This window comes from Halichoerus grypus, chromosome 9, assembly GCF_964656455.1.
Source record: "Halichoerus grypus chromosome 9, mHalGry1.hap1.1, whole genome shotgun sequence".
In the NCBI taxonomy this organism is placed as follows: Eukaryota; Metazoa; Chordata; class Mammalia; order Carnivora; family Phocidae; genus Halichoerus; species Halichoerus grypus.
Genome location: NC_135720.1, coordinates 7948429 through 7970792, shown reverse-complemented (window position 1 = coordinate 7970792; position 22364 = coordinate 7948429). Strand labels below are relative to the sequence as shown.

General features: G+C 44.5%; 1 protein-coding gene across 1 annotated transcript in view; it reads right to left on the bottom strand.

Moving 5' to 3' along the window:
- The window catches only part of SLC22A2 (solute carrier family 22 member 2), a 29612-nt gene extending 14677 nt beyond the window's left edge, over nt 1–14935 (bottom strand). Inside the window, exons 1-5 of the mRNA XM_036110043.2 lie at nt 14525–14935; nt 12810–12913; nt 7210–7364; nt 4872–5040; nt 258–372 (exon numbers count right to left, since the gene is read on the bottom strand). Coding sequence (XP_035965936.1) covers nt 258–372; nt 4872–5040; nt 7210–7364; nt 12810–12913; nt 14525–14935 — 954 coding nt within the window. The remainder of the gene's footprint in view (nt 1–257; nt 373–4871; nt 5041–7209; nt 7365–12809; nt 12914–14524) is intronic.
- Nucleotides 14936–22364: the final 7429 nt, after the last annotated feature.

Here is a 22364-nt window from a genome sequence, read left to right as displayed (position 1 = left end):
ACCTGGGTACCAATGCCCGCCACAGCCTGGGTTGCACACGATAGAAGCTTCTCGTTTGCCTTTAAATGATTTTTGGTCTCCTTTTAGTTTTATGTTTTTGATTGATTTAGAATTTTCTTTACCAGGGACCATGAGTCCTAGCACGACAGAAATATCCTGTTACATATGGTGAGCCCCTTCTGCGACTCCCTATTGAGAATGCATGGCTTTCCCAGATCCTCCTGTTCCCTGATCTGATAGTTCAGCTGCTTGCTTACCTGAAGGGAGGCCGGCAGAGATTTTCCATTTTTCTTTGCGATGTACTTAATGACTCTCATGGCTTTAGCACTTTTGTTCTGGGAGATCAGCCACCTTGGAGACTCAGGTATGCACCTAGGGTATAGCAAAATGTTATCAGTGCTGTTCAGTACGGGATGAGGGCGTCTTCCTGAGCCTCCGTCCCCAGTGGTCGTAATCAAATTTCTGCAAGGGATCTTACACAGTGAAGTTCGGTTGGATCTACAAAGGAGATAAAATTGTGCAGGGGCTGCCCAGCAAAAGAAATCAACAAAATGAGAAAGCAGCCTACTGGATGGGAGAAAATATTTACAAATCATATATCAGGTGAGGGATGAATGCCCAAAATATACAAAGAACTCATACAACTCAACTGCAAAAAAAAAAAAAAAAAAAAAAAAAATCTGATTTAAAAATGGGCAGAGACTCTTAATATAAATTTTCCCAAAAAAGACATTCAGATGGCCAATAGGTACATGAAAAGATGCTCAACATCACTCATCACCAGGGAAACACAAATTGAAGCCACAAGGAGATGTCACTTCACATCTGTTAGGATGGCTAGAATCAACAAGATAAGAAATAACATATGCTGACCAGGTGTAGGGAAAGGGAATGCAAACTGGTGCAGCCACTGTGGGAAACAGTGTGGAGGGTCCTCAAAAGATTAAAAATAAAACTACCCTATGATCCAGCCATTCCACTTCTGGGTATTTATTAGAAGGAAAGAGAAATTCTTTTCAAAGAATTCAAATTCTTTGAGTACTAATTCAAAAAGATATACACACCCCTATGTTTCTTGCAGCATTATCTACAAGAGCCAAGTCATGGAAACAACCTAAGGGTGTGTGTATATATATATATATATATATAATGGAATATTATTCAGCCATATAAGAGAATGACGTCTTATCATCTGTGACAACATGGGTGGGCCTAGAAGGTATTATGCTAAGTGAAATAAGTCAGAGAAAGACAAATACCGTACGATCTCACTTATACGTGGAACCTAAAACAAACAAAGCTCATAGATACAGGGAACAGATTGGTGGGGGAGGAGGTGGACAAAATGGGTGAAGGGGTCAAAAGGCACAAACTTCCAGTTACAAAATAAATAAGTCCTGAGGAATTAATATTTAGTATGGTGACTATAGTTAATAATACCATATTTCATGGGGCACCTGGGCAGCTCAGTCAGTTGGATATCTGCCTTCAGCTCAGGTCATGAACCTGGGATCCTGGGATCGAGCCCCGCTTCGGGCTCCCTGCTCCACGGGGAGGGGTTATGGTATATGGGTTTTTCCTCCTTCACCCGCTGACTTCTATTCAGCCTTGTGCAGGAACCTGGCAGGTCCCCTCTTCAGAGAGTTCCCAGTGGGACTCTGCAAAGCAGGGGTCAGCTGAATATCCAGCCAGCCCTGTGCTAGAGGGACGAGAAGCAGGTTGGCTGGGGCTGGGCACGTGCTGAGAGCTGACAGCTGGGCTGTAGGGCTGCTGGTGGCAGGATGCGGTTCCGTCATGGGGGAATGCAAGAACTTTATGTGTATTATTCTGACAGCTGATTTCTCAAAGAAGGAGGTAAGAGTTTGAGGCAAGCTGGTGGATCTGGGCGGACACAGGGAGCCCCTGGAGCTCCTTGAGCAGGACTCCAGCCACTTGGATCTGTGTTTGGAGACCACTCTTGGAGCGGCTGGCTCAGGGTTGATGGGAGGAAGAGGGACTGGCAGGATGGAGGTAGCAGGGCTGGCCTGGTGGGAGCTCTGGCCTAGAGTCATGTGGGCCATCACTCTGGGAGAGAAGGTTGCTCTGAGAGGTGGGGCTTAAAGGAACTCGGGACAGAAGTTTGTGGGAGTGCAATGGAGAGAGGAATCAATGACAACTGATTAAGATTTGACATTAAGAATGGAAATGTGGTGAGCTCAGCCATAATCAATCCACAACTCACAGAGCGCATCCCTTCTGCTATGATACCATAGGGCGATTTTTCTAGATCACATTTGGTGCACAGGTTGAGCCCCGTCACCCACACCTCAGGAAGCAGGGTCAGTTCAGCCAGGTGTCGCATGAGCTGAAGGGCCAAGAAGGTGAAGGACTTGGGAACCAGATCAGAGAAGACAGGAACCATAAATGGCTAGCCTACAGGTGGAAAGTCTGGATGGACTCTCAGAAGCATATCTAGATAGTTCAAGAATTGCCCGGGAGAATAGAAATTAATTTTTTGAAGCTCTAAGTGCAGAATTGGGAGCCCTGGGTACACTTGCCGGGAATGTAAATTCTGGCTCAATGAGAAGTCTCTGGAACGTGAGCTTTGGGTTCTACAGTAAAGTGGCTTGCTTGATGATGAAGTAGGAGATAGCCATTAACAGTGTTCAAGCAGAAGCTGAATAATCATCCCCTGGGGGCGTTGCTATGGGGCTCTGGCCCTGGACAGGAAGCTGAGCCAGAGGGCCCCTAATGGTACCTGCCCTCAAACAGCTGACAGCCTACTGGGACAGACGGACAAGTCCCTCAGTGTCAGGTGAACAGCTGATCTCAACAAGCAGTAAGATGTGAGGGTTACAGAGACGTGTGCGTAATGCCACGGGGCAGGGGACAGTGGCCCCACCAGGGCAGGCTGATCAAGGCCAGCCTGCACAGAGTGCCTCCTCCGGTGACTGCCACATCCCCTCTGCCCCCATAGCTCCTGCCTTCTAATCATGGCACCCCCTCTCTCTTCTTCTGTCCTGGCTCCTCATCCTTAGCTTGCCTTTTCAGATTTGGTGTTTTCTTGTGATCTACCCCATTTCCTTCCTCTCCTGACTCTGCTCATTTTCTCTGAGTGATTGCCTCCATCCCGTAGCTACAACAAAGACGGGAATTTTACTTGAATTCCTGATCCTTACATTCAACCACGCCTGGCTATGCGCACGTTCATGTCCTTTCCGAATCTCCAACTTCGGCATGTCCCAAGCTCGCCTCATCCTCCCACCTTTCAAACCCACTCCTCCTCCTGTGTTCCTTACCTCTGAACGGTGCCCCCAGCACATACGCACAAACCTCTGCTCCACCCACGAGGCACCTCCTCTCTCTAAACCTTCACATTAAGTCTCCACCAACCTCTGTCATTGCTACCTGATGCAATGTGTTTACAGTTTCCTTCATTTGTCTTATTTCAGGCCCTGTCCTCTCTTGCAAGGATTATGGCAATAGTTCCTTGCCTAATCTCTTTATCCCCACTCTTCCCCCCAAACACCTGTTTTCTACTCTACATTGCCAGTGATCTTTTAATGATGGTGGTTGCATCATGGAGGTTATAGATTTGTAAGTAAATAAATTTGATTCTATTGAGTAAAAATGGCAAGAAGGAGGGCTCCAGAGGTGGTCAGAACTTGGATAATAGGTGTGTCTTTTCCGTTGTGCTAAAGCATCAGGGAAACAAAACTTTTGAAAGATTTTGAGGCAGGGGAGGAACACGGTGGAACTGGATTTTAGAAATGAAACTTGGATTGGAGGATGGAAGAGCAAATGTTGAAGAAACCAGGAAGAGTCTATTGCAGGTGTGGCGTCAGAGACATAAAAGAGGAAGAATGGATATGGGAGGGGGGTTAGGGTTAGTCTCAGAGTTTGACCAGCTTTTGGAGGAGAGACAGGCTTCCTGGGAAGGGTTGAGATGCTTAATTCTTAGACAAGACGACTATGGAAAGAACAGATGGATACATCCAGAAAGTGGTTTGTTGCATGGTAGAGGGATTTGCTTGATAACTCAGCATTCCTCTTGCTTTATTTCGGGTAACCTCACATTAGGGATTTCTGATAGTTTCTTCTGTTTCCACTGCTTCCATGGTTCCCTCGGCAGGGGTGACAAACATATTTCGCATGCCCTGGAGACTCTGATTTGCATGGTCTGTCTGGGGTGTCCTATTGGCCTGATCTGGGAATAGGACTGATGGGATTGATTGGAGATACCTGCCTTGGGCAGGGACATGGAGAAGTGGTGACACAGTGCTACACTCCATCTTCTCTTACACTAAAGTCTCCTCTGAGCAGGGAGAGAATAAGAATACTAATATTGTCAATCTCTGCCAAGGGCACCACAGTCACTAGAAGTTAATTTAAACACCACATAAATTGGGGTGCCTGGGTGGCTCAGTGGGGTGAGGGTCAGACTCTTGATTTCGGCTCCAGTGGTGACCTCAGGGTCATGAGATCCAGCCCCTCATTGGGCTCCGAGCTCAGCAGGGAGTCTGCTTGAGATTCTCTCTCTCCTTCTCCCTCTGCCCCTCCCCCACCTCACATGGCCTCTCTCTCTCTCTCTCAAAAATGAATCAATAGATCTTAAAAAAAAATAATAAACACCACATAAATAATGTGAAAAGACATAAATCTAAAACTCTTAAGCCCAAAGTAAAAGGACATTTGATTTCTAGAGAAGAAGACAGATCGAAGCTCATGTTTTTTTTTTTTTTAATCTTGAAACATGGACCTGGACTTTTCATGAAAGGAAAGAGTGAAGGACACCTTGGAATTTGGAAGGATAGTGTGCATTAGGGGAGGCAGCCTTTTCAGAGAAATGAAATAGTTCAAGTTATTTCTTTTTTTGTTCCAAATGGACTTACCAGTAATAGAGCAAGAAGCAGACGTTGGGCAGAGTAACAGTGAGCTGTAGCCACCTCCACTGAGGAAGCACATAGGCCAGCCCAGCCAACGCCAGGAGCCCCGCGGTGAAGGCCACTTGGTAAACAATGCCCACCGTTCTCCGATAGCTTAGCCCGACAAATTCTGTAACTGCAGAGAGAACCCAAATGGTCAATGCAAGTCGGTAGGACGATGGCTTGGCTGTCCAACTTTGGGGAAACGAGCATGCCAACCTTGAAAAAGAGGCCAAATTCTAGAAGTTTTTTAAATAGCTTTCTGAAAGATTCTAAACGTTCCTTAGGGCCTATTTTGTTATAATTATTGCTGTCACATTAATTAATCTAAGATCTTGTAATTCCACATTGGGTGGGGTGAGAGGCCCGCCAGTGTGAGCAAAATGTGTGATTTAGAGAATAATTTCAAGGGCAAATGCAACTGGATTTCAGATACATGCAAAAAATTTTTTGAAGCAATCCAAAGTTGTTTTTATTTTTTTAAATTGTTTTTGCCTTTAAAAAAAAATCCAGTTGTTTTTATTTGCAAAATTTTGATCTAGAGTAGTAAGGCAATGGTAATTTAAGTCCTGAATAAATGGATCAAAGATTAACTTGAGACTGTAGGTGGTTTTTATGTAAATGAACATCTCAATACAGCTCGTTCTCTTATATGAGTTAAATATTTTCTTGGCAATCCCGATAATGTGTGTAAATGGCTTGGAAACCTGGTAGTGGGTTTAGTGGGTTTCCATACTGATTGGTTAACTAGTACTGGCTTGCAAGAACTGATTTTTAAATTTCCAAGAATTTTGCAAGGTGGTTATTAAACCCATTGGTATCTTAAAGTCAGTCATGGTGGGAGTATTTACAATTTAGAAATCAGACAACAGCAAAAATCAGGGCTTTTTGTTTTCTAAAAGCAGGTTATCAGCACACCACTGTATGTGGTAGAATCATCAGCTTTCTCCCATCCCATGACTGCATCTTGACAGATGTGTGAAGTCTGTGGTACATGGATTTAGGGGATAGTCATTTCTATATCACAAACATACTAGAATTTAAATTCCAGCTATTCCATGAGCCACAGACCTTTGGCTTTAAATGTTTAGTAATCATGTTAAAGACTTCAACTATTTATAAACCATATAGAAATGCCCTCAAAAGATATTTCTATATATTACTGCAAATGATCAAAAAGTATTTAAAACAAAGTTAAACGAAAGTCTGTAAGTGCTCAATAAATAGAAATATTTCGAAGTGGCTGGGGTCACGGACGGGGTCTGGGGGTCATGGGGCAGAAAGAGGTCAAGCAGCAAGGTGTACCTCAAGGACAGTCAGAGGGACTGGAGAAGAAATTAATGGGCAGAAGGCTGAAATTTAAATTTATACAATTAAATTATACATATTTCTACATATCATGTGTTCTAAAAACCAAATTACTGATTGAATAACAGTACATTAATAAATTACTTCACTGCCCACATATAGATTAAATGTCTACCAGGACAGCACATAATAGCATCCAGCATCTTTCTTCTGAGTTGCAAATTAACTTTACCAGGTACAATTTTAAACACACATATTCTAGCTCCCATGGGTAACCAGGGTTTTATGATGGTGATGGTTTCAATTTCAAAGCATCCATTTCCTTTCATTGGATGCTATTTGACTGTTGCCAAGGGAAAAGAAAGATGGAGTTCATTCCCAAGATCTGATTAGGATGCTAATTTTTCTTAATATGGCTTTAAAGATGCTATGCTGTTAGGATTCAAATATTCTCCTATACTTCATGGATCTTCCGCATAACTCTGGCTGCTAATGAGTGGGATGGAAAGATATTCCTCGTCAGACAAGTGGCTGGGGAACTTAGAGTCTCCACAGTGCTCATGTTCTCCCTTTCCATGTATATACATTGAGGATAACAAGAGATTTCCTAGAATCCATTTATGCAAAGCAGTAAAGTCCCTTATAAGTCTAACATATCTGTCACCACTGAATTTTCCACGTGTAGGCCTGGTAGGCTAGATCTTCTCTGTGTGTAACACCCCAGGGTACAGAAAACTTTTTCTTAAGAAGTTATATTAGAATCTGGATGGCTTGATGTTTACCCTCATTTCTGTCTTCACTGTTTTCTTTAGAGGAAGAATACAGAATGAGTGGACTGAAAAGATGTTAGAAATCCTTTTGATACAGAAAAAAAAAAAATCTCGCAACATTTTCTTGAAGCTGGGTCCATTTTTTGGCACAGCCCCCTCCCGTCTCCTGAGGATTTTGGCAGCAACGTGGCTTTGTTCTCACAGCCATAGCCACGAGCAATTCTTACTCAGGATGTAGCCTATTAACCAGCCTGCCTTGCTGACCAGCCCCTGGATCAAGCGGAAAATTAACACCCATGTATAGTTTGGGGAAACAGCCATGAGAACTCCAGATGCAGCATTTATGAGGATCGTCACCAAGAGGCAGAGCTTACGGCCAAACCTGCAAGGAGAGAAACAAAGAGAAAACATAGAATAGATTAGATTCATGAAGGTTGTAGAAAATGGCGCGGGAGTTACAGAAATCTTAAGGGGAGGTTAGCTCTGAATTATGCAAACTCAGGAGGCTCGGATTGATGCCCACCAAAAGAATCCCTGACTTCAGGTTAGTTTGCTTCAGCACTTTTCCCCAGGGCACTCTGTGAAAATTCTATGCACAATGAGCCCCATTCACCCCAGGGCTAGAGAACCTTCTCAGTCCCACACTGTGGAGGGTATTCAGGCAGGGGGTGATTCTTCCAGGCCACCCAGTGCTGAATGCCCTAGGGGCCCGTCTGGGTCTTCCATCATCGTAGGAGCAGGGGCCTTTGCACTAACAGTCTCAACCAACTGCCCACCCAAGAGTTTTTGCTTTAGGAAAAAAAATTCAGTGTTTAATGTACTCCCCCATCCATTTTCAACACTGCTTTTGGACTTTGTGGTATTTGCATGTCTCCATGGAAAAGGTCTCTGGTGTCAGCTGTGGGTGGGGGTGGGGCATCTTTGTCCTGGAGTATCCCAGCAAGGTAGCTTCCACACCTTTGGTCTGAGGGACTTGGTTTTCATCAGCTGAGGGACCTAGAGAGTGTCCCAGGACACAGAGGAGGGGAAAACTTAGAGACCTGGTTGAATTTTGGCTTTATCACTTAGTATAATGTCAGCCAGTTACTCAACCTTTCTCAGTTTCCTCATCTGGTAAAGACCTATCTATCTGACCCAGTTGACAAGAGGATTAAATGAGATATTACACGTAAAGAGCTAGACACTTGGTCATCCCCATTTCCTGCCTTCTGTTTGTAAGGCAGGCTCTCTGAAAGTTGACTTGGGACAACTCGTTCATATCGTCATCATGTCATCATGTCCACCTTGTTTTGTTCTAAGAGACACCCTAATTGGCCGTTAATGGGTATTTTAAAGATTCTTCATAGAAAGTAGTGTTTTATTTAATCTTTTCGTATCTACTTCAAACTGAAGAGTCATGAGCACTTTATGTCATTCACTTTGCACATTCGATGGTGGATGAACATTTTTTACCAGCCGTTCTGCTTGTAGGCATCTGTGTTCTAGTGTCCATTTCAATATTAACTGACCATGTAAAAATAATCTGCAACATCATTAACAATTATTTGGGATGTGAATGTTTTAAATCTGAAATTTAGAGATTAAGCAGTCTCATGAGTAATTAATGTAAACTGGTAAAATTCTTAAAACCCTCTTTTGGCTATTCAGTTCTTTTTTTTTTTTTTAAGATTATTTATTTATTTATTTATTTGAGAGAGAGAGAGCATGAGAGCGGGGGGGGGGGGGAGGTCAGAGGGAGAAGCAGACTCCCTGCTGAGCAGGGAGCCCGATGCAGGACTTGATCCTGGGACTTCAGGATCATGACCTGAGCCGAAGGCACTCACTTAACCAACTGAGCCATCCAGGCACCTCTGGCTATTCAGTTCTTAATTCTCAGTTAATGGTTCCCCACTGTAAATATCTGCTTCCTTGGCCTTTTTTTAGAGATAGAAAGAGAGAGAGAGAGAGCGCAAGTGGGGAGAGGAGCAGAGGGAGAGGGACAAGCAGACTCTGCGCTGAGCACAGAGCCCAATGTGGGACTCCATCTTACGACCCTGAGAACATGACCTGAGTCGAAACCAAGAGTTGGATGCTTAACTGACTGAGTCACCCAGACACCCCTACCTCCTTGGCCTTTTATTCAAAGTCTTCTAAAGTCACATCTCAACAAAGTATTTTAGCCTTTCTTCCCATGTTCTCCCACCAAATCCCTTTCTTTACCCCCGAGGAGTTTATAAACATTTGCTCAGGGGATAGCTCTCTAGCTTCCAAAGTTGACTTGGGCATACCATAGTAGTCCTGCTCCTGTAGATGGATAAAATCCTGTGGATAAGAGAGTATATTTACCTTTGGAAACTCAGAGCATGGAAACCTTCAGAAAATCAAAGCTATGATGCAAAAAAACTTCAGTGGGGGATATGTTCCAAATAAGGACATAATGTTATTACAAAAATATGGCATGGCTGGAAGAAGTTTGGGAGATCTAGGATAGTGGTTTGAGACTTCTCCCTGCAACAGAATCATGTAAGTGATTAAATGAAAAATAAAGAGCTAAAACAGCAGAGTTGGGTGGACTCCAGCACTGCTAGCTTCATAAATCCGTTAGCTACTTACTACTCAATGTGGCCCAAGCCTCATCAGCATCACCTGGGAGTGGTTAGAAATGCAGGGCTCACTCTAGGCCCCACTGGATCAGAATCAGAGTTCTAACAAAATCCGGGTGGTTTATATGCACATTAACATTGGGAAGCACTACTTTCATTTCACTGAGTTTCCTCATCTGCAAATTGGGGATAAGAAAATCATTTTTAAAAGGCTGTTTTGAACCTAAATGACATATAACACATCTGGATGCCCAATATGATGCCTGGCTCATAGTTGGTAGTAGAGAGCTTGTTTTGGAAAGTTTCACATAGTTGGGTAAGTTTGACAATGACCCACTGGGACTTTGATTCTGCTCTGATCTAGTTCCATCATGAAATATAGACAGTGGGTGCTGGCACTTGAGAGCTGATTATTAGGCTTTCAGAAAATTTTCGAGCTAATTGTTGAACACAGTCATTGTTAAAAATTACATCATACACTTAAGTAAATTATATTAAAAAGAAGTGTAATAAATATGCAAAAACATTGTTTCCTAATTATTTCACCATGTTTGATGATTATCTATGCTCGTGAGATTATTTACTTGTGTCCTTTGTATCTGTACAGTGGAAATACTGGAAAATGGTGCATATTTCTAGCCAACTCTGTGTTCAGTGACCTCATTTTTTGGTAGCTTGAAATGACCATAGTGGGAGTATGTACACCACAGAAATCAGCAAATGCTATATATCAAGGCTTTATCCCTCAGAAAGCCAGTCATTGAACTTTTATAAGCATGCCACTAAATACAGAGCTTATAATTACTGATCAGTGGAGTAACAAATCTGGAATTGGTGAGAGATTACTTTTTCGTGTCAGGTGATACTAAAAAACATTCTTTAGGAGGTCTGAATGATGACATAAATTAGACATATTATAAAAAGTTTATTTTCAAATTCTCTAACACATGCCCATCCTTCCTTCCTCCAGTCCATTTACAAACTGACCTTCGGAAAGCTGACATGGTGTAAACCTCCGTATCCTCATTTACAACCTTTTCATAATATCCTTCTGGTCTTCTTCTAAAAGCTACCTTAATCAACCGCTGGTTCATATTTTTCAAAAGCATCATAGAAGACAATCTATTTTATTTAATGTTGGTTTAATCTGTAGCATAAAATGAGTTTCCTTGAGATTCTTGTACCCTTGTATAAGATCTGAATATTGTCCAGAAATAGGCACCAAGTATACAAAGATAACTTGCCTTTTCTTTTTCTCCCACTGGCTGTTGTCTTATTACCCACTCTCACATGCATGCCTGAGTAGAACAGAAAGGAAGAGACAACAACCACCCAAACTTCAGACAACTTAAGAAAAAGAAATGGAGGTTTGGATATCGTTTTTGTGGGGAAGAATAATGAGTAATCAACTTTGCATAGGAGATTTCAACAATAGGAACAAAACAATGAGGTCATCCAAGAAGGTGGATAATTGACTCAGGATTATAAATCAGGAATGCACTGTCAGTGGGGAATTATAACCGGTCTCCTACTCCTTGAGTGGGATGAGAGTAATTAACTCATTTATTTAACCAGCTGTGAAGCTCAGCCACCTATTTGCTCACTTCCAGCTGAGTGTTAGTATCTCTGCCTTACAGGGAACGAGGGAGCAGAGAGGGGGTAAGGAGCCGATGGGCCAGACAGACACACTGGAGCAAGGCAGACTCCAGACTGTCCCTTGCCGGCAGCTCTCCTGACTTACAGGGTCTTCTCCAAACCACAGACCTCACTTGTGGGGCAAGAAAAATAAAAGCTGATGACCTTCCTCTTTACCTCACAAGCCTCCCACACAAAGGAAGAACCTTTAAAGGAAGACTAAGCGGACAGTTACGGAAGTGGCGTGAAGGACGGAGCTGCCCTGTGGCTCAGTGGCCTCAACTGCCCTGCCCCCCTCCCTCCTGCTGCCACAGTGGGGGCCCAGGCTATGAAACTGCAGATGCCCCTGGGAGAGGATAGATTAAGTTATTGTTATTAATCTCTAACTCACTTGCAGGTTTTCCTCCAGCCTGACAATACAGCATAGTCAAAGAAAATATTCGATTTACATTTAATATAATGCTCATGGGTTTGGGTTTATTTGCATCACAGATATAGTTGGGGAGGGCAACAAGCATAAAGTGTATTTGGCATTTATTTCAGAATTAAATATGTATTTATATTTTGTAATAAATATAAATTTATTTTGTAATAAACATAAATATAAATTTATTAAACAGATTAGACTACATATATTTATTCTATAGTTCTATATCCTGAGCTCATGGGTGACTGGTTATTAAAGAGAATGATACTGTCCGAACAGTTAAGCATGGTGCCTGGCACATGGACAATACCCAATAAATAGTATTATGAGTGCTAAAGTATCAACTATAAAGCAAATTTTTCTGTTCATTTCCCTTTTGAGGACTCCTGAAAACATCTAATTGGCCATCAACCTGGTAAAGATGCTTGTTATATAGAACTTTCAGCACTGCGAATCTGGGATTACAAAGTGATGGATAAATAAGACATACAGGCACCACTGGATTCATACAACTCCCTGAAGACTAGCTCCCTGAAGACACAGACCATCTAAGAGGACCATTTGCTATATGTTCTATACAGAGAGGTCTTTTCTCTTCTCTCTCCAGGGACACTGACATTATGGAAGTGGATATTTACATCTGTCAGTGTAGATGGACCCAGTTTCCCTTTTACCAGATCATATCCTGGGTTCCACACCTATAATTACATCTGGCCCCAGGACCCCAATTCAGTACTCCTACAATGCCGAGGACCAGACAGGGACAGCCACAGGGAGAGTCTACACTGGTTCTGGGTGTAGGAGAGGCAGGCAGAGGAGGGAGAGCTCAGGGCCCTGCAGGCTCACAGACAGGGGAATGATGATGAGGCCAACGAACTGGGAATCACAAAAAGGATCAAGTCATCTATGACTCTCCCTTCTGACCCTAACCCACAAGGAAAAACTGCTGCCTAAGGTAGAAATGTTCCTCTATGGCCCCAGGGAATTGGAAAATAGTCACATCGGTCGTGCTCATCAAAGCAGCAGAAGAAATCTCAAATTGTCAAAACAACTGACATGAGGCCAGGAAATTGTGGTCTTTGTGCCTGGGGAAAGGTTGCTATTCAAGCAGGGGCAGGTGAATCCAAGTGCTTCCCGGACCTGCAGGACTTCTTAAATTCCACCACATTCGCACGGCACCTACCTGTCTGCTAGGTAGCCGATACTCACAGCACCGATAAAAAATCCTACATTCACAGCCGACTGAAACAGGTCCAGCATCCAGGAATCAGCACACACTAGGTTAAACTGCAGAGAGGCAAAAGGTTTCCCAGGTCAGGAGAGAAAACAACATCCTATTAGACACAACTCAACCCAGGGAAACTCATTGAATATTCCTTGCGTTGAACTGATGTGGCTGAATGGCATGGCGATAAACCAACTGTTTCTTGCTTATATGAATTTTCTTTACACAACTGGAAGACTTGTCCCATAATCTATTTAGCATTCCCTCTGGAAGTATGTCATTAAGCCAAATTCTGTTGTTGGCTAAATCAGCTGAAATCAGGTTTCCCTTTCTTCTTAAATATATATATTTTTAAAAGATTTTATTTATTTGAGAGAGAGAGAGAAGGGGAGCAGAGGCAGAGGGACAAGCAGACTCCCCACTGAGCAGGGAGCGCGATGTGGGCTCTATCCCAGGACCCCGGGATCATGAGCCAAGTGGAAGGCAGACGCTTAACCCACTAAGCCACCCAGTGCACCCCCCTACTTTCCTTTCTAGCTTTAATACACAGAAGCAAATGGGTGTGTAAATAGGATATAAATGCTGCCCCAAGGTAGTTGGGCTGTTTAGCTTCTCTTTGCTGTCTCTTTAACAGTAGGGGAAGCAGGAATGTCTTCGTAGGCTGTTACATTTGCTCTCATTTGGAACAAGAGGCAATGTTGAAGGAAGAACAGGTGCTGGCCTGGAAGTTGGGGTATCTGATTTCCAGAGCGAACTGCTAACTCTCTCACTCTGTGGCCTTGGGCAAAATTTTTCTCAGTTCTGGGCCTCAGCTTCCTCATCTCTGTATGAAGGGATGAGATTAAGCCATGCTATATAGCCTCTTAAAATTGTACGGTGTTATATCTATGACCTGGATCTACGGTTTCACGTAACTATTAGACCATTGGAGAAAAGCTCCTCTGCCTAAAAGTCTGTTCATACAGAATGTCTTCACATTATCCAAGCCGTCCTTTTAAATTAAGCCAGGCAGCTGGCTTTCTCTGGAGTTTTAGAATAATTGCATCCTCCCATTTTGCTTTGTCCCCAATAAAAGCAGGTCTCCACTTTTTTTTGTTTTGTTTTGTTTTCTCTATATTCATTAAGATGAGTCTTCATAATTAGATGCTAATGTCGGAATTTTTAATAAAGGAATAGTGCCTTAACAAAAGCTCCAGCCCCAGAAGGTTTTATGCAAATGTTTTGAGCAAATCAAAGAGAGAAAAACAGCCATCAAGAGAAAAACATATCCTATCACAGTGAGGCAACGTTCAGGTGAGTTCCATGAGCTCCCAGCTGTCCGTCCGTTATGCAGCTGCCAGAATGGAGGGCTTTCAGGAAAAAAGAGGAGGCTTGAAAATTTTCCTTTTCCTGGAATTATTTCGAGGAATCTGCTATGCTTTTGCTTGTTTCTTACCACTGAAACTTGTGTGCATTGGAATCATTCTTGTCAGAATTTGATGAGGTTTAACTACTTCACTCATATTCCAGACAAATAAGAGGCTGCATGTTTTTGTTGGAAACTAGGATTTTATAAGATTCTCTGAGTCCAAAGAGCATGTCCAGACAGTGTAAGAACTGGGCCTTACCGGCTTCTTCCTTAAGAAAAGCTACTCTATTGGCTTTTTCCTAATGCAAGTCTTGCACTCACTTACCTCGGTCACGATGGACGAGCCCTGCGTGTCGTACACCCAGCCGTGGCGACAGGGCCCCAGCGGCAGGTGGCTCCTGTTGGTGGCCAGGCCTGCCAGCGGGTCCACGCAGCTGAGGGCGCTCCGGTTCCAGTCCACCTCGTAGCCGCGGCACTGGCGGGGGAAGGCCTCGCCCATGGCCCCCGGGCCGGGCACCGTGTAGTTCAGCTCGTCCGCCAGGCTCCAGCCACATCGCCGGCTCAGCTCGGCCACCCCGGGGCTCAGGCAGCGGTGATCCGGGGTGAAGCCCAGGAAGACGATGCCCACGTAGATGGGGGTGAATGCTGCAGAGAGTAGAGCTAAGAGGAAAAACGTCTGTTTCTGGAAGAAGTCAAATTCCCCTATGTGCTCTAGAATGTCATCCATGGTTGGCATTATTACGAGAGGCAGGAGGAGTCCCGATGCTTTTCCCTGTGCTGGTACGAGTGTCCCTGAGCCAGGCCGTGGCCAGCTCAGCACAGCTCTTGACCAAGAGTCAAAGGGTGGGAGGGAGTTGACTTTAGAAAGTGACCAGCCTTTGATCCAGACCTTTACTTGCTCGGGCTAATTTCCAACCATGCCCTCCTCCGGGGGATGTGTGTCCCGCTGCTCTCCTGAAATGCCCGGAGCAAGTAACAGGGCCAGATGTTGTGTTCGTTGTAACCCCACTCTCGGCGAATTTGTGCTAGCTCACACCAGCCCCACAAACAAGCCCTGCTCTGTATCACACGGGGAGAAATCGGAGAGCGTTCACGTATCGCAGACCTGCTAATCTCTCCCTAGTTAACTCAGTGTCCAGGAAATTAATATATTCGTATCTCACCCACGCAGCCAACCTTTTCTCTAAGGTGCTATAGAGAACGCACACGCACTTGGCTTTGCTGCCCAGTGCAACGTGAATCATGGTCTTGGGTCAGAGCTCTTGTCTGGATTCAAAACGGTTTGCAAATTCTACCCCTGGCCTCATTCTACAAACAACAGCAAGTTTTTACATTGGGGATCCCATGTTGTGGCTGCTTGTTTTGATTTTTTTTTTTTCTCTAGATTTCGTAATTCTGCTTTTTAAAGATTTTAAAGAATGCCAATCTGGCATTCTTGCTTTACAACCCTGAAGTGTCCTTCCTTGACTGATTTGTGAGGAAAGAAGAAAATGTTCACCCCGCACGTACAGGTCAAGTGCAAATGCAGGCAGGAGTATCTTCATTCTTCTTTGGTCCTAGATATTTCTGCCCGTGGTCAGAGATGCCTCTTTAGAATGGGGTTGGGTGCATCTAAACACAAGACAAACAGCCCGTCTTTCCTGGTGTGCAAAAGGATCCTTACTACAGCGGGAAGCTGCCCAATAGAGAAGGTGACCTGTGGATATACCTGCAAATTAAAATACCAGAAATTTAATCCAGTTTTCTTTCTTCCTTTTCTTCCATTGACCAGCCAGTGGGTATGATAGCCCGGGTCTAAAAGTAGTAGCTCCTAAGGATCCTCTTCCTTGCTGCAGCTTCAAGCCTCTTATTTTCTTGAAAAAGCAAGAAGCAGGTGCCCGTTGGCCTCCTGTCATCCTCTCCTGCACCTTCATTGGCTCACAGGGGTGCTCTGCTTGGTGGCATCAAGCTGGGAGGATCTCTGTCTCCCCCAGCCCCAGTTTGCCACTGGCTAAGGGAGTGGGTTCAGACTCTGTAGAACCAAGAGTTTGGGGGAGTATTTCTGGCACAAAGGTATAATGACAAAGCTTATCCGCAATTACACCCACTGGCTATTCTATAGAAAACAAAACAAAACCAACAAGAAATGGATGACATATCCAAGGCCAGGGGTAGGCTGCAGGGAGCAGGGATCTCATCTTCTGGAAACACGAGACTTCTGGAAAGCTGTGGCTCATTCTGTGGCCATTATAGGTGCCAGGAAGCATTTATTAGAGATGAGGCTGTGGCCCAGTGTGGCCATGAATCTAAGATGTGTTCCAGTCCGTGCCTGAGGAGCTCCCCGGATGCAGAGATAGTTTTCAAATAAAAATTAAAAATCATTGATAAAATAAAGGAAAGATAAAGAAATAGTGCCAACCAGCAAAAAGATAAGGCAATGTTAAACAAGAAAAATGTACATTTAACTTTTGCTTCCATGGAAAATAGAGTACGTGTACTTTTCTTTATTCTTCCCACTGAGTCCAATGAAAATCCCAGGATACTATTTATGAAACAGTTGTAAGAGACGGAGCAGTGGAAAGAAGGCTGACTGGCTAGGGATCTCTGGGACCAAAGACGCAGTGGTGAGTTTCCTCCCTGGGTTTTCTTTCTGCTTCACATAAACCGACTGGGCGCTGGAGAAGCCGGCAAGCCAGAACTACCCATGGGCATGGACATCAAGAGCCCTAGCTAAAGCCTGCTCTAGCTAGATTCCCAGGAATAAGTTCGAGCTTTTTTATGACCACTGTGGGCATCTCGTCCCTCTTTTAAGTGTTAACTTAAAGTTAGTCTCTTGTTAACTTCAAATCCTGTTTGTCTCCTAAATGTCTCTTAAAATCATCTTAAAAGAATGTCAGAACTCCATGCAACACAACATTGCATTAAAAGTTGCTGTCTGCAATCCTGCAGTGTGATCTAGTCATCTGAACAAGGATGCGGAGCACCAAGAACATAATTCCCTAGCTGGGAAGAATAGGCAGGGACCAGCTACCACCTAGACCAGCCTCCGTCAAATGTATGGATCCCTCAATAAGATCTTCAATACACACAGCCACTCAGCCTTGGAGGCTGCCAGCTTCCCTGTCCAACATTTCTAGTTAATAGAAAAGTTCCATCTTAGATAACACTGGTGCCTGTCCCTGTACAACCTCTCCCTACTCAACCTACTTGTCCCCTCCAGGATGACCAGAACCAGGACTCCTTCCTCTTCGAGGTGACACCCATCACATGGCAGAGGTCTGCACTATTGCTATGCCTGATGTGAAGAGGGTGAGGTGGTCTGTGGTTCCTCCTAGGAGTCAAACATGACCAGCTGTGGCTTTGGTCTTAGCATCACGACTTCTGCCTCCGGCCTCTTCTCTGATCCCAGGGAACTGATGACGGAAACCAGAAGTGGACTTATCGAGTGCCATTGCGCGTGGCCGCCAGCATGGCATGGAGGAGGGGGACAAGGGAACTCCATCTCCGGAGCACATGCTCTGCTCCAGGACATCTTTGAGGGACTGTGTTCACGTGACTTCTCTCCTGTGATCCGAAGAACATCTCTGTGTGCTGGATGTGAATGCTCCTTTTTCACAGATGCGGATACTGGGGATCAGAGCATTATAGGAACTTCCTCAGTGTCAGCTAGCCAGTTAAGGATGAGTCAGACCCTGAGGCTAGGGTGCTCCCTTCCTCTGCCTCCCCTCATTCACCAGAAAAGCTGATAGAGTGAACTCTTAAAAAGTGACCAAGGTCATGACACTCGACTCCAATCCCAGGAACCCAGAGGTGGTCCTGACTGCCTCTTACTAGGACATTTTACAAACACCTGCACCCTGGGTTTAACTCATTGACATGATCCACTTCAAGACACCAGATCTTTATGCCCTGAGCAAGAGGGCATCAGGTGAGAGGCAAGATGAGTGTTGTTTGTCAAGGAGAAATGATGTTGAAATTCACTACGAATTACTTACAGTAAACAATCAGATAAGGAGAAGGTAAGAGCTCAGATCCCTTACAGCAATCGGTTTGCCTGTCATCAACAATTTTCCATCGACTATGAGCACAGGGGCAAAGCCCACAGCATGGCCGCCATAACAGTCATCCTTGGCAGGTGACAGGCTAGACTCCTCAGCAAAGACATAGGCAGTTGAACAACTAGATGAGAGAAACCACAGAGGGGGATGTGGGGGCATAAGATAGAGCTAACTCAGAATTTACAATTTGAATCTGGTCTCTTGTGACCCTATCACTTCTGTTTGGGGGGAGTTGGTGCTTACATACTCACAAGTATGATAAAGGCTAATCTGATCCTATGGTGAATGATCATCTAATCCACATGATCTGATGATTATCATAATTAATATCGGAAGTATTTCTCAATCTTTATCAGGTTCCTTTGCAATGTAAATAAATATTGTCCCCAGGCTGCTATTTTCAGGAGGCACAGAGAAAGGTGGTTGTGTCTAGACTAACTTTCTCAGCTCTCCCCACTGGAGGACAAGAACTGGTTCAGGTTAGACTCCTACCCAGCAACAAGCCAGGCCTCCGGTCTTGGAGGATGACAGGGCAGAAGCAGGTAACCCATCAGCAAGGGAGAGGGGTGTCTTTGGTCCCGTGCTACGCAGGATGGCTTTGACATTAGATGTCTGATACAGTGAAAAAGCAGGATGTGGTCTTGGGTCAGTGCTTCCCTTGGGTACGTTGAAGTCTACCCGAGACAAGGATGACTGAAGGCAGATTGTCTCACAGTGACGCGTGTTGTGTGTTCTCTATGTGGCTCACGGGGATAATGGCAGGAGGCCAGGTGGGGCCAGGAGGGGCGAGTCCACATAGCCCGGACTATGGTCTAGCCTTGGCCTAGAGCATCTGTGTCATCTGGGCAGGCTCCTAATTTATAAACTGGTGACTGTACCCATGTCAGAGAGCTGATGAGGAACACACAGGACTACCCAGCATAGTGGCTCACACTGGTCTGTGGTCACTCGTGAGACCTTCCTCCCCATCTCTGTCCCTCCCTTCTCCCTTCTTTCTCTCCTCCTTGTGCCCCACCTTGTCTTGCACTTGCTGGTGTCTTCTGCAATTCCCTGCTTCCCATCTACATCACTGCCAGCTGGTTAGGCAGAGGGCCCTGTGGCTAGGCGTGGTGGCAAAAGATCTGCCTTGACCCAGAACATCCAGGTGGAAAGGACCTCAGAGGACATCAGAACAGCACCATGCTTACATTCCTCACAGACATCTGTCCCAAATAGTTCCACATAAATGCTTCCTATGTCAGGTGAGCCTGGTCTATTATTGGATATTATGGAGAGCTGGAAAGATCTTCCTCATACTGTATCAGAATTTGTCTTCCAGAATCTCCCACGTACTTGGACATTATTCTCCCTTTTGGAGTCAGGTAGGTTAAGTTAAAACTTTCCTACATAGAACTTCAGAGATTTAAAGATAACTTTCTTTGACCTTGGCCTCTTCTCTCTTCTGGAGTAGATCACCCCATTCCCACAGAGCAGGTATTCAATTCTCCCCGCTCCCAGGGACAGCCCTGAAGTGCACTATAGCTCCTTTCTTTCCTTAACATGCTGCCTCAAGGACCCTGCACACAACTCAGTTGGTGGCCGCCTAGTGTGCTACACAGCCAGGTGGTTGCTTTCCAAGCACGGATGGGGCTGATGCCAGCAGAGGAGGTCATTCTTCAATCAACCCACTGTAGTTACCTTCCTGTTGAGGCTGGCTATAGGAGGGCTGGTAGGAATTCCCTTTGGGCTTCCTTCATTGATGACATCTTTTATTTTGTTTACCTTTATTGGTTGTCTTCCCTACAAAATGATGGCCCTGTGCTTACTTCTTTTAAGCACGGAAGTCAGAGTCAGACGGGCATGAGATCAGGAGGACTTTGCCAGGAGGGCTCCCTTCCTCCGGTAGCACCTTCTCGCTCCCCTTGCAGGCTCAGCCTCCACACCCACGCTAGGAGCTGTTGGCTTCACAAAAGGCCTGGACCCTGTGCTCTAAAATATAAGACATACGCTTGACGCCGAGTCACAAAGGCAACCCAACAGACTTCACCGACTTAATTTGAAGAGCCACAGGGAAACTCATTTTTTAAAACACCCAGACAGTTAAGTACTCAGTTTCCTTCCTCACAGACAACACTTGTCTTTAAAGGTTGTTTTATTTCTTGTGTAAAATTAAATGCAGGGTGCTGATTTGGCCTTAGGCTTCCAAGTCAGGTTGAACATGCAGCTTCACGTTTGGGCCTTCAGGATTCAGAGCTCTTTGATCTGGCAGCTCAGGACTCTCACACAGTTTTGTTTGCCAAAGCAAACACCTGATTAATATGCAAATACAATTAAAACTTTCACGGGTGTTTAACCTCTCCAAAATCCAGGAAAGTGTGAACTTGGTTGGACTGCTTTCTTCAAAGAGATAGTGAAACCTGTTGAGATAGAAGGAACACCCTTTAAATGTTACATGGAATACTACTAGAGAATGAGAAGAGGCTTTAAGATTTCATTTCCATAATTCTCAGCTTTTATTTTTTTAAACTTTGGGTTAGTGACAAGTTTCCTCCTTGACCAAGTTATTGTTGCTTAAAACCATTTAACCAGAGCACTGAGGATAACAGCTTTTGTAACCTCTCATTTGCTTATGATGGGGGAATTTGGACACAGATGTACATGCAGAGTCAAAGGGCATACATAATGCTAATGTCAATTAATCCCAAACTGATTAAAAAAACGAACAAACAACACTTCTCAGAAACATCTCTTAACTCAGAGCGAAGCCATAAGCTTTGACCCCGGTGCCTGAGGTCAAAGAAATCTGGTTAGAGAGGACAATATAATGAGTTAAGGTGAGGCATACTGGAGTAAGGGTAGGCCCTTAATCCAATATGACTGATGTCCTCGTAAGAAAAGGAGACCCAGGGAGAAGGCCACCTGGAGTCAGAGGCAGAGACTGGGTGCTGCCGTTGCCAGCCAAGACTGTTAGCTGCCTCCAGAAGCTAGAAGAGGCGAAAAGAATTTTCTCTTACAGGTTTCAGAGACAGCATGACGCTGTTGACACCTTGATTTCAGACTTCTCATCTTCAGGGCTGTGAGGGAATCCATTTCTGTTGGTTCAAGCCACCCAATTTGTGGTACTTTGTTATATTGGCCCTAGCAAACTCATACAGCTAGCCAAAGGGGAGGTATGGGATCCATATGGCAGTTATTCTCGGTCTATTTCATGTACACGAGGACCTGATGGGTTTCTCAGAAGTCTTCTGTACCCTCACAATTACACTGTCTCTGTTTCCAGTGATGGAGCCCAAACTCTTTCCTCCTTGGCTTGCCCCACCGCTTCCCTTAGTCGTGTCTCTGGTTAAAGAATGGAAAGAAACTAGTGGTGCCCAGTGGCCTAGACTGACACAGATGACATATACGTCAGGGGACTTCCTGGGTCATGCTCTCCAGTGTCCTCCAGCACCATGCAGGCCTGCTCTGCCCCACTGTCCTCAGTCTTTCTCCTCCACCGTCCTCCACCTGACCCCCACCCTTACCCCAGAGCATGGAAATGCTCTCCTTCTTTCATTGTACCCAAACCAGTCCTGATGATAACCAGTTTGTTTTGTTTTAAGGAAAGAACTTCCAATGTAGTGTGGAGTGTGGACCTTTCTGATATGTACACTCCATACTCATCAAAGTATCTAATCTCATAGAATTAGGTTGTGAGTCAAAAAGCACAATAATGTTTGGGAGAGGTGACATATCTTATTAGAAAGTGTCGAATGAAACCACAAAAGACTTGAGAATAAGAAAAATAAAAGCCATAGGATCCGTTGACATTTCTTGAAGAACTTCTGTAATTTGTGTTTTTTTTTAAGATTTTATTTATTTATTTGAGTGGGGGTGCAGAGCACAGAGGGAGAGGGAGAAGCAGACTCTCCGCTGAGCAGAGAATTCAATCCTGGGATCCTGAGATCATGACCTGAGCCGAAGGCAGACGCTTAACCAACTGAGCCACTCAGGCACCCCAAGAACTTACATAATTTGGTGTCAACAGTGGGAAGCTAGTCATACTCATTTTCATTTTCCCTGAACCATTCATCTAACTGTTTCATAATGGTAGATTTTGAGAGCAAAAAAGGTTTTACCAAAGCACTTTTATTCTCCAGCATTTCCCAAGGT